The sequence below is a fragment of the Syngnathus scovelli genome, chromosome 8 (assembly GCF_024217435.2).
Source record: "Syngnathus scovelli strain Florida chromosome 8, RoL_Ssco_1.2, whole genome shotgun sequence".
Classification (NCBI taxonomy): Eukaryota; Metazoa; Chordata; class Actinopteri; order Syngnathiformes; family Syngnathidae; genus Syngnathus; species Syngnathus scovelli.
The window spans coordinates 8899646-8911725 of record NC_090854.1 but is presented as its reverse complement, the minus strand read 5'-3'; the positions used below and the strand labels follow the sequence as shown (position 1 = coordinate 8911725).

General features: G+C 42.5%; 1 protein-coding gene across 2 annotated transcripts; it reads left to right on the top strand.

Moving 5' to 3' along the window:
- Positions 1–6024: 6024 nt before the first annotated feature.
- sp3a (sp3a transcription factor) lies at positions 6025–11281 on the top strand. 2 transcript variants are annotated; one of them, XM_049727495.1, is made up of 7 exons: positions 6025–6214; positions 6526–6623; positions 6951–7046; positions 7288–8536; positions 9236–9422; positions 9509–9705; positions 9798–11281. In XM_049727495.1, the coding sequence occupies exons 1-7, from the start codon at positions 6208–6210 to the stop codon at positions 10088–10090; spliced, it is 2127 nt and encodes a 708-aa protein (XP_049583452.1). In that variant the 5' UTR covers positions 6025–6207; the 3' UTR covers positions 10091–11281. The 2 variants fall into 2 exon arrangements, with proteins under 2 accessions (XP_049583452.1, XP_049583454.1); XM_049727497.1 differs by lacking the exon at positions 6951–7046.
- Positions 11282–12080: the final 799 nt, after the last annotated feature.

Genomic DNA, 12080 nt, shown 5'->3' with positions numbered 1-12080 from the left:
TGCAATTGAGTGCTACAATCAACTGTAATATTAACTATTTTTCAGTTGTGGCTGTTAATAATAATAATAATAATAATAATAATAATAATAATGATAATAATAATGATAAATAACAATGATACAATATAAATTAATAATTATATAATCATATGATATGTATACACTCAAGTCAGGCTGTTAATATAATAATAATAATAATAATAATGATAATAATGATAATAATAATGACAATGATATAATATAAAATAATAATTATATAATCATATGATATGTATACACTCAAGTCATAAAAAATATAATTTTATACTTTAAGAAAATTCCATTCAGGAACAGGAGTAAACCGCAAAACAATATGAGAGTAGCGTAGCGCCACAGCTAATGCAATTATGCTGACGCACAGGGGAGGGGGGGATACCATAAAATCATTTAAATCTCCTTATCGTTCAAGACTTAAAAAAAAAAAAAAGAACTCCTTGATATTTAATGCAGCGCCAGTGTATTGTCCACACCCTTGGTAAGCCGCAAACAAAGAGTGAAACGTGTCCGTCCCAGGGGGAGTGCCACCATTGTTGTCCAAGGTGGCGATCTGAGTGTCAGGTCCTCGCAGCGTGCTCTCTCACTGATCCCTCTCTGGGCCTCATAAGAACATTTCTAACGCTGGTCTATTTAATGCCAGTTGTGGGAATAGGCCGCCTGAATGGGGCCAGTGTACGGGGGTATCACATTATTAGTAATCATATCTGCTTAAGCCAAGCTTGCTGCTCCAGATGGCTGCTTTCAAGTGCAAATGAACCAGTTAGACGTGTCTGCTTTAATCCATACTCAGGAATCACAAATAGCCATTGATTGATTTTTTTTTTTTTTTTTCCCCTGTCTCCCTCTCCAACCGGTGTTTCTGGTGGTATTGAGCTTGGATTAAATGGTCCCCTGAGCCTTTAAAGGGACATTGATTCTTCTAATTAATTGCACGCTGTTCACGAGCCGAATGCATAAACCTGTGCATATTAGCACTTCAAGTCAATTATTTTGAGTTTGCAGGGAAGGGGAACAAATACTTACTGTATGCCAAAGAAAATGTTAGAACTTGTTCTGGTTCCTTCAGAAGTTTGGTGGCGCCACAATCAAAGTCTTATTAACATCTTGTGCTCGTGCACATCAGAGTTGAATGAGGATTATTCTCTCAGTGGGAATTCAGGCGCCACTCCAACCAAACATGGAGGCAAGTGTGTGCGCAGTTGAGGAGACTAGAGAAGAAGACATAAAAAGTGATTAGAGGAAATAAAAGCCACCAGAAGCTAGTCTTGCACGATTACTTTCAATTATTGCAACAAGCGGAGGATTTAATGTGACGATTAATAAATAGCTGTATATATATCAGTCTATATTGTATTTTTTTTCCACCTCTAACAATTATTTTTGTCATCTTATTCCAGGCGGACAACTGTTGAAGATGATGGCATCATCCTTTTTCAAATTCACTTTGCAGAGGCTGGGCTGACAAACGCCACTCACTGGCTTTCTCCTTTCCGTCCGGTAAGATCAATTCCCTCTCTGTGCTGAGACGCGGGTTCGCTAAACTCTGACAGCTTTGCTATTTAAGATGGGGATCAGCCCCCTACTCCAAATTGTAAGGAGCATATTACTCTCCAGATACTTCATTAATCTCCATCAAGGCTGCTGGCGCTGTCACAGCTGACAGTGGCGACAATACCACCTGCTTCTCTCCCCACTTGTGCAGATAATGCATGTTTTTACAGTAGGCCAGATGTCTACACTCAATAAAACATTTGACAAAACCAACCTGTGTGTGTTTTGGGATGTCTGTATCGAGTGGGGAAGCGGCATGGTCGCCGTGATAGCGCCTCTGCCCACCGCTGATTAGAGAATTAAAAAGACACAGCTGACACTGACTGCAGCACAGAGGGGACTATTGTCATTAAATTTGTTAAGGGAGGATGATTTTAGGCAAGGGAGGGGGAGGTGAAACCAGAATATGGTTTGTTTCAGCCAAGAAAGTGGTCATTTTTAACTGTCAATGGTTAAGTGATGGAGGTGACCTTTTGGAATTGTCTTGTTCAGTCGCTCATCTATGATTGATTAATTACAGTTGGAGAGAAGAGCATCATTTGTAACATCTTTGTTCACAAAGCTTTCTCTTCCAAACTAGCTTTAAGTTGTCATAAAACTCCTCACCACTAGATGGCACTCCCACATGTTTATATCGTTCGAAAAGAACAAGTTAATAGAGACTTTCAAACTTATACAAAGAAGGATTCCACAGAACTGTAAACATATTCATACTTAATGTCAGACATTTTTTTCAAAAAGTGCATTTGCATTTCAAATGTCAAAAATGAAAAAAAATAAAAAAATAAATGCACATTCAGAGTCCTCCATAAGGAAAAAGCTTTTTCTAAATCCACTTTCATACCCTGTATAATAATTCTATATTTTATAATATTCTGAATAGATACAAATCATTCAGACCAGCCAGAAGTACAACCAGAAAATGATTCATGTTGAAGTACTATTTTTTTTTTTTTCTCCCTTCCCCAGTACTTTGTGTGTAAGTGTTTGTGAAGCGTTTATGTTGATGGAATTGGACGGCCACATCCAAAGTAAGATTGCATTCTCGGCGGGAGTTCGCACAAAGAGCACTAGATCCGCAGCGCTTTGCCGGATCTCTTGTAAACCATTAAAGCTGTGGAGAACAAAATGCCCTTTTGGAATGGCAAGGAAAAAAAGATTGAATCAAATGGTAATTTTTCAAAAAATACTATTGCATATCGAGATTTCAGGCGAGGATGCTTTAGATGTTGCAGTGCATCTTTGGAACACTACCAAGCGTCGTATTTGTCATGAAAATAAGCGGGATTATAGTCATCGTGGTTCGAGATCAGTGCTAAAATATAGGTTGCCGTTTACTGCGGTGAGATGCTGTGAAAGACGACTTACCAATAGCATTAGACTCGGCTTTGTTTGGCAGCTTTATTATTTCAAGCATTTCAGAACTTCAGGAAGTTTTTGTAAGAAAAGTGTCGCCAAGAACGTACACGAGATTCCATACATCAACGTGTTGCTTTTATAATTGAAACCATGCACACACACACACACACACACGCACACACCCTAAAAAACCCACAATGGAGACAAAAGTGATGATGATTGATGATGGCGTGGACCGCATGGAATGGGGATTCCTGCGTTGTTGTCTTGATGATGCGCAAGTTGTTCATATGTGGTCTGGTTTGTTTTGTTATTCATCCAATGACATAATTCTTTCAGGAGACGTAATGATGGTATTTAGTGTGACCTAAAGTAATGTCTTATTCCGGATGAACATCCTTCTGCAAATGTTTTGACGTTTAGATGTTAAGTTTATGTTTTCAAATTATGGCAATAGAAGAAGCCCCCCTTTTTTTTTTTTTTTTTTTTTTTTTTACTTGGGCTATATATGTCCCTGAGGCCTTGCAATGCCTTTTTTTTTTTTTACGTTGGGCTTTAGGAAGTTTGCTGAAACTATGGCGGAATTCCCACATCCGGTTAGCAGCAGATGTTGAAAAAATTTGGATGGATCCAGATTTGGACTGACAGAACCGATCAATAGTGTTAGTGAAGTCAAGCATTTTGAGAAAAGTTTTAAAACTGCAAAGTGCCCTTTTCCGTGTCGTCACTTTTCTTGAAAATCAAGATTATAAAATTAACTGCCAATAGTTTGACCCCATTTTCATCAAATCTGATCAAATCATTTGAATGAATCAGAGTTCCAAAGTACCAACATAATGGTATGATTTACTTTTATGATCAGTGAAGATAGACGCCTCCTAAAGGGGTAAACGCTTATAAAACATAAAAGCAAAACTGTGACAAGTTCTCCCCCCGTAGATATGAACTGTCAGCACCATCAATCAAGCGGTGCCACTCTGGCCCGACAAACCGCCGTGCCATCAAACCCAAAAGACCACAAAGTGGAACGCTCCCTTTTAAGAAAAAACACATAAAAGGGAGAAAATTGACCACAGAGTGCTTTGGTAAATAACACACTGAAGATCTTTAAACAAAGAGCCATTATGACAAATAAATATTAATGTTTGTGTAATTCAATAGCAGTGTACTTTTTTAATGTTATTTATTGGGGGTGGCAGTGAAATGGATGCCATGTTGTCATTATTGCCATTGTTCTCGAACAAACATTTTATTTTTATTTATTTTTTTAGTACTTGACGTCGACTGTTGTCAGTTATAAAGATATTTACTCAACTCGGCTTGAGGACAACAATTTTTTTTCCAACTACAGTTCCATTTTTTTCCTATTTAGCACATTGTGCTAAGGCTACATACAGATTTTCATCTTGTGGCTGAAAATCTTTGTTTCAGTATGTTTTCCCAATGGCTTCTCTCGCTCATTGGCTATTCCATCCACATGTCTCCACGCTGCACCAATTTCATCTGTCTCGCTCAAGTTCCATTTACAGTGTCCCTCATGGTGCCTCCAGCAGGACACTTTCTCTCTGTGGGGTCACTCGTGACCTGTGACAACAATTGTTAATATGTTGATGTGGAACACTATGGGCTCAGGTGCTGTAGCGCCCTTGTATATCTCAACAACAGCAACAAAATGTCTTCAATTAGAAAAAACAAGAAAAAAACAGGGAAATATGTCAGTCTAATCTTTGGCATAGTGATTTTGCATTCGGACAGCTTTTAGGATATCAGATTGGTGTCTTTAACTTTGAAGTACGGTACTTGCAAATTGTTTATATCTTTCCAAAGTCTCCTGGAGTAAGACAGGTATAGCTGAAAAGGTGTTTTTTTTCTTTCTAATGCTGTTGCCAATGGTCTGTGTTTACCTGACACTTGGATTGACAGTGAAGTGATTGGAAATATCCACCATTCACTGCTGTGAGCTCCTGAGTGCACAGAAAGTGCTTTTGTACTCTGGCTGTAATGGGCCAAGTTTGAATTGAAGGTTGAGAGAAATAGCCTCACTGCGGCAGTGCACTTGGAGGAACTGACACACGCACACACACAGAAAACTCGGAAGTGGGCTCCTGATAGCATCACAGGCAGGCAACAATAACATGCACACGCTCATTCCATCGGATTCTCACAATCTTATGTGCACAAGGGATATGGGGATGGAAGTCATTCAATATCAAGTTTATTTTTTCATGACTATGTTTGTCTATGCATGCATTCGACATTTAAATGGTGAATGTCAAAATGGTTGCACAAATGCTATAGCTGTTTATACTTTACTCACACCTTGCAGTGATCATCTTTTTCTTTTTAAATAAATGGGTTTCAGATAACATAAATGCCATAACTCTCTGCAAGTGTTTTGAAAAGATCAATCACCGCTACAATATTCCTTGGAAGTCACAATGCCCAATCATTGTTTGGATATTTTACAGCCATGATTCCCAATGAGTGTGAGACCATCAGGTGCATTGGAGTTGATGATCCAAAAGATTATTTAATACAAATAACCTGTCCTTATTTAACTATCTATGCTGGCGACATACTGTGACAAGCGAAATAACAAAATTCTCTCCCACTAGGTGGCGGTACATTATTATCCACTTATGTGTGATTTTTAATTGTTGATTTTCCGTGAGATTTAAAAATATATATATATTTATGACATTGCCGTATACATATATATATTGTACCTTTGCTCAATAAAGGCTGGGAACCAATACATTAAATATTTGTGTTGGAATGTGCTTGTTTCAACTTTCCTGAGAGTTGGCAAACATTAGATGCTGCTTTCCCCATTTATTTCCTCGGGTTTAAATATAACTTGTGAATGTCTCTCTTTTGTTTTTGTTTTTTGATAGCGTGCACTCAAGTGAAATACTAATAACCATAATCGTACTGAAAAAGTGACAAAATGCAGAAGAGGAAAATAATCTGCCACAGAATGATTGGTATGGTCGCTAGCGAATCAGCGTGCGACGCTTGAAAGTATCAACCAATCAAATGCAGTATACGTAAAATAAGGCGGAACTTGATGCGTATGACGCCAACGCTCCAGTCAACTGTGCAGGCCCCACCCTTTGTGTTGCTTACCGCCAGTCAATCAAAATAGAAACAAATCTTGACAGTTATCACCTATTTCTACGCGCCCGCCGTCAATAACTAACTACCGGTCATGTCGGGTTGGTTGTAGCTGCAAAAACTCTCCGTTTAACGGCAAGTCACGCCATGACTGGTATGTAATTTCTCATCCAATTCCTCACCCACGTAATGCTAACAAGCTAACAGGCATCCTCTGGCTAAATTAGCTTGCTAGTAGGCTAGCATGGATACGGCTAATCAGGGACTAAGTTAGCCGCAAACGCTGTGCTTGTAACTAACTGGGTTAGCGCATTTCAGACGCAAACGAATTTCCTCCGCGCCATTTGAAGACTTTAGTAATCGCGTTCAGGCTGAATATTGTAAACTGCTACGCCCTTCGTTTGAGCGACGAGCTTTGTTTAGCTCCCGTTAGCTGTAATCGAACCAGTATGTTGTCCTTCACAGCGCCAGAACAACCCATGAAAGCAGACGAAATGGCTGCTTTGGACGTCAACAGCAACCAGAGCAACTTTTTGCAACATGAAGACGGCACGGGCAATCAGGTGAGAGATCCTTGCGGTATTTTCGCACGACATGTGTATAGCTAGCGGCTCTGGGTTGGAAAGTTGGAGGGGTTTTGAACCCCTCAGACAACGCATCCTCTCAGGCGGCGCTAAAATCCCGCCTTCTTTCTCGCCTCCGGGTGACCGCCTGAAAATCTCCACCAGATGCAAACGTTACGCGAATGGTGTCTGAGGGGCTCAACAGAAGCATTTTATTTCCGAGCTACCCCACAAAAATTCACTTGTGTCACACGTCAATTTTGTCTATTTGGCCCACACTAATGGCCACTCAATTTCTCCCCCTTAAACTTGCACATGGTGGGTTAGGACATTGAGTCGTCGTCCCTCGACCTGCTCGCGACCACCTGCACTAAGGTTGGCTCACCGGCATCAGAGGTGGACAGAGGTGCTGCCGCTGGTGTGGTAAGTCGGCCACCTCTGGTTAAGATGTTAGATTGAGAAGCATCAGATCATGCCAATTCCATCATAAGGCAGTTTTCCACCACAGGAACCAGCTCAATGGACAAGACAACCAAAATCTGCTCATTTGAAAAATCGTGCATCAAAGGCCATCATTCGCAAACGACGTGCAAACCATTTAGGTGCCTGTGAGATTTTGCATGGATTTGCAATGTGTGTAATATCCATCTTTATTTCCCCTTAGGCTACAGATCAGACGTCTGCACAGCTTACAGTGTCTGATAAATGGGAGGTGTTAGCCCCCACCACGGCTGCAAAGGATGACTCCGGGATACTCCAGATCCAAGGCCAAGGAATATTAACGTCAAATGGACAGTATGTTCTTCCTCTCCAGAGTTTGCAGAGTCCGCCGATTTTCATGTCGTCGGGGAGCGACACTGCCTCTGCCAATTCAGTGCCTAACATTCAGTACCAAGTAATCCCTCAGATTCAGACTACAGACGGACAACTGAGCTTCACCACCACTGGGTTGGAGGGAGCAAATCTGAGTCAGGATGCGGCGGGACAGATTCAGATCTTACATGACGGTAGTCAAGGTCTGTGTGTGACCTCTGCTGCGAGCATCCTTACCAACAACCAGAGCCTCGTATCACAGACTGGGACTATGCAGCAGATCCAGGGGATTTCTATCGGCAGCTCCGCGTTTAACAACCAGGCTCAGGTTGTTACCAATGTGCCTGTGGGTTTGCCGGGGAACATCACTTTTGTTCCGATCAACAGCATAGACTTGGAGGCGCTAGGCTTATCTGGGGCCCAGACTATCGCCACGGGCGTCACTGCAGACGGCCAGCTAATCATGGCTGATCAACCGGGTAGCGTCTCTGAGAGTCAGGAAAAGACCGGTGACGGCCTCTCGCAGACATTATCAGCGAATGAGGTCAATGCTGAGCTTTTTGTGCCCACGTCTTCCTCCCAGCTGCACAATTCCACCGGCGAATCCAGCCTCCTGACCCAGGACGCCTCGTTGTCGTCTGTGGCAACGCAGCGGTCCGACTCCAACGCCGGCGTCCAGCAGGGCTTCATCCAACAAACTCCAGAGCCGGACATCCAGGCGACGTCCGCTCCGCCCGTCGTCCAGCTGCAGCAGGTGCCCCTGCAGACCGCCAACGGGCAGGTGGTCCAATCTGTGGCTGCGGCCGGCCAGGGTGTGCAAAACCTTCAACTTATCAACCCCGGGACCTTCATCATCCAAGCCCAGACGGTGACCCCGTCAGGCCAGATCCAGTGGCAGACCTTCCAGGTGCAAGGTGTGCAGAACCTGCAAAACCTTCAGCTTCCCACCACTGGCTCTCAGCAGATCACTCTGGCTCCCGTCCAGACCCTCTCACTGGGGTCCAATCCGGTCGGCGTCAACACTGGACAGATGCCCAACATACAAACAGTGACAGTCAACTCAGTGGCGCAACAGCAAGGAAATGCAGACATGCCAAGAGGTACACTCTTCACCGCATACGATATTGTACATGTGATAAGAGCTCCATTGCCAAGCAAGTCTGTTTCTATGCAGAGGATAAGGCTCAATTTTGAACAACAATGTTAATGTCTGCTCGTTGTGTAGCTAATTAATTACATGCACAATAAACACAAATATATTCGGGATTGAGGGATTATTGGCTGGGCCGATTATCGACGTCAAGGAATTTTGATGAATATGGTAGGCCGATTGAAGACTCCAAATTGTCCCTAGGTGTGAGTGTGAGTGCGATTGGTTGTCTGTCTCTGTGTGCCCTGCGATTGGCTGGCAACCAGTTCAGGGTGTCCCCCGCCTACTGCCCGATGACGGCTGGGATAGGCTCCAGCACGCCCGCGACCCCCGTGGGGACTAAGCGGTTCAGAAAATGGATGGATGGATGGATGATGAAACTTACTGTCTGGAGCTTCCTGAACTTTGTTAGAAATTTTAAACACCAATGTCAATAGTCTAGGATAATATGTTTAAAGATATTTATAAGTTATTAGTTGGAATTTGTATGTTTTTTTCACTTTTACTTGCAAAAAACAAATCGTAAATCAACATTCTGAGAGGTTTTTTTTTTTATCTCAAAATATTCAAACATTTTTGTGATGTCATCATTCTTACCTTCACATAGCACACAGCTTGAATGCAACTGTGGCTTTTCTGCACTCTCCAGACATCCGGATAAAGGAGGAGCCAGACTCAGCGGAGTGGCAGCTAAGCTCCGATTCCACCGTAAACACCAGCGATCTGTCCCACCTTCAGGTCAGGCTAGTGGAGGACGAGGAGTATATTGGCCTGGGAGGCAAAAGGCTACGTCGGGTGGCCTGCACTTGCCCTAACTGTAAAGAATCTGGCGGGAGGTGAGGATTTGACTTCCAAAACCCGGCGCGGGCTTTTTGTAAACAAACGTGCCGGGATGCTCATTGCGTTGGTCTGCCTTCCTCAGGGGATCCGGCATGGGGAAGAAGAAGCAGCACATCTGCCACATCACAGGCTGCGGCAAAGTTTATGGAAAGACGTCGCACCTGCGAGCACACTTGCGTTGGCATTCCGGAGAGCGACCTTTTGTCTGCACTTGGATGTACTGCGGGAAAAGGTTCACGCGCAGCGACGAGCTGCAGAGACATCGGAGAACACACACAGGTGCCACACCCACTCGCAAAAAAAGAATTCAAACAGGGGTGTGTAGACTTTTTATCACCACTAAATGTCAAACTTCATTTATTGTTTGGCAGGCGAGAAGAAGTTCATGTGCCCCGAATGTTCCAAGCGCTTCATGAGGAGCGACCACCTGGCCAAGCACATCAAAACCCACCAGAACAAAAAAGGCGTGAACTCCGGCAGCGCCATGGTGACGTCGCTGGAGTCGGCGGGCTCCTCGGACAGCCTCATCACCACGCCGGGCGGGACCACGCTCATCCTCACCAACATCCAGCAGGGCTCCAACAACGCCCAGGACATCCTGGCCAACGCCGAAATCCCCCTGCAACTCGTCACCACCTTAGCGGCCAGCGAAGTCATGGAGTGATTTGACGCGACGCTTGCACAAACTCACACGGCGGGCGCCATTCTCGTATACTCCTTCCCGTTTTTTTTTTTATTCCAGTTTAGAAGAAAAAAACTAAAATGAAATAATGATATATATTTTACCATTTTAAAAGAGAAAGTCCGCTCTGCTGTGAAGTGGAGGTAAGAATAGAAGAAGACATTGCAGTAATTACACAAGGAAATGCCTTATTTTGTACGACGTAGTGTAGTGCAGGTATAGGGTGCCCTCAATCAACCATGTCAATCATGTTTTTCCACCTTTTCTTATCGTCACCTTATGTCCTTCTTTGCCTCACCCCCAAGTCAAATGTACCCCAAATTACTGTCTTTGATGCAAATGTATTTAAATTGCTCTTTTTTTTCCCCCCCTTCCCCGTCTTTTGTGAAGATGCATTTTCCTCACAGCTTCCGGTTAAGCAATTCTCACTGCAGTTTCTTGGGTGGAAACAACAATTTTTCTAATTTAATTTCAGAAGGACCAACATTTCAATGGATCATTAGATATTTTGGAGCAGATAGTTATGTTGGCAGCATAAATGCGTTTTGTAAAGAACAAGATCTTTTTTAAGCCATCTTTGGTGAGAGTTGCCAAATTTGCCTCAGGGTGAGTTTTAACTGCATCGTAACACAAGTGTAGATTGAAAATATCCCCTGTAACGTCTCGATTTTGGAGACAAATCCTTTCAGATGGACCAAAAGCTCAGAAGAATGACAGCACTGCTCTCATTGCGTAATTAGCCAGGTCACGTCTTTATTTTTCCCCCATTTGATGATGCTTGCTTCTTTCATTGAATCATCTCAGCTGTGCAATTTACAATCAGTCCAATTTAAGTGTAAATGTCATTTTGAAGGTGGTACTTTGAATTTTGAACAGCACTGTCTTCATCATGAACTTTTGTCGGCATCCGTGTCAGCAAATCTCTATTTGTATAGATTTTTATAAGAAATATGTTGCATTCCCATGGTCAACGTTCTTATTTCTGCCCCTAACTCGAAAAAAATAGGTGAAATTAGTTATATAACTTTTTATATATATATATATATATATAAAAATATACATTGTCCTCTTCAGCTGACACACAGCTCGTTGTGTACTAAGATTTGCAGTTTTTACTTGTTTAGAACTGTACAAAAAACTGTCTATAATGTCATTATAAACATTTCTGTTACACTCAAATCTCAACAGAAAGCTTTTTGTGTGTGTGTGTGTGTGTGTGTGTGTGTGTGTGTGTGTGTGTGTGTGTGTGTGTGTGTGTGTGTGTGCGCGTGTGCGTGTGCGTGTGTGTGTGTGTGTGTGCGTGCGTGCGTGTGTGTGTGTGTGTGTTTCCAAATTTGAACTTGAATTGCAACCGTACATTATTTTCCTTTCTTGAAATTTTCATTAGTAACTTTGCAGCCTCCTTTCCGACTGTGTGTTCCAGCAGATGTCACTGCAGCTAAGGGAGCAACCAAGGCCTGCTTGACCCTTTGACCTTCCCTCCGCTGGGTTGCAAAGACCAAGTCAGAAGTCGACCGAGGCGAGAAGGAGGTCGAAAACATCAGAAGCATAATGGATGGAGAAAGTCTCATAACTTTGAACACAAGCGGCAGGGGTGAGTGAGTACACTTGTGAATTCACTGTTTGAAATTTCAAGTAAGTAACCATTTTGTTTTATTGACCACTTAAGTTTTGCTACTAATTCTTTGCAAAGTCAGCTTGTAGTCAAACACTACCAATTAAAACTTATCGCTATCACTTGCTTTTAAATATTGTGTACTAAAATGAGCACAAGTGATTTAAAAAAAAAAAAAAATATGACCGGTCACTAGATTTTACTGTGTATGGCCATAATTAAAAAATAGTTGATGAAAAACTTTATGGAGTAAATGAGCATGCTTTTTTTTGTGTTCGTGTCAGAAAATAAAAAGCAAGTGAAATGGTGTCGCCTGTTAAAGAGGCCTCGTCCCCCCCCCCCACCTCGTTTCATTTG

Excerpts from the sequence above, each read along its gene's own strand:
- sp3a (XM_049727495.1), top strand. Across the intron at positions 8,537-9,235 it reads AAATGCAGACATGCCAAGAG|ACATCCGGATAAAGGAGGAG; the intron begins GTACACTCTTCA and ends TGCACTCTCCAG. Across the intron at positions 9,706-9,797 it reads ACATCGGAGAACACACACAG|GCGAGAAGAAGTTCATGTGC; the intron begins GTGCCACACCCA and ends ATTGTTTGGCAG.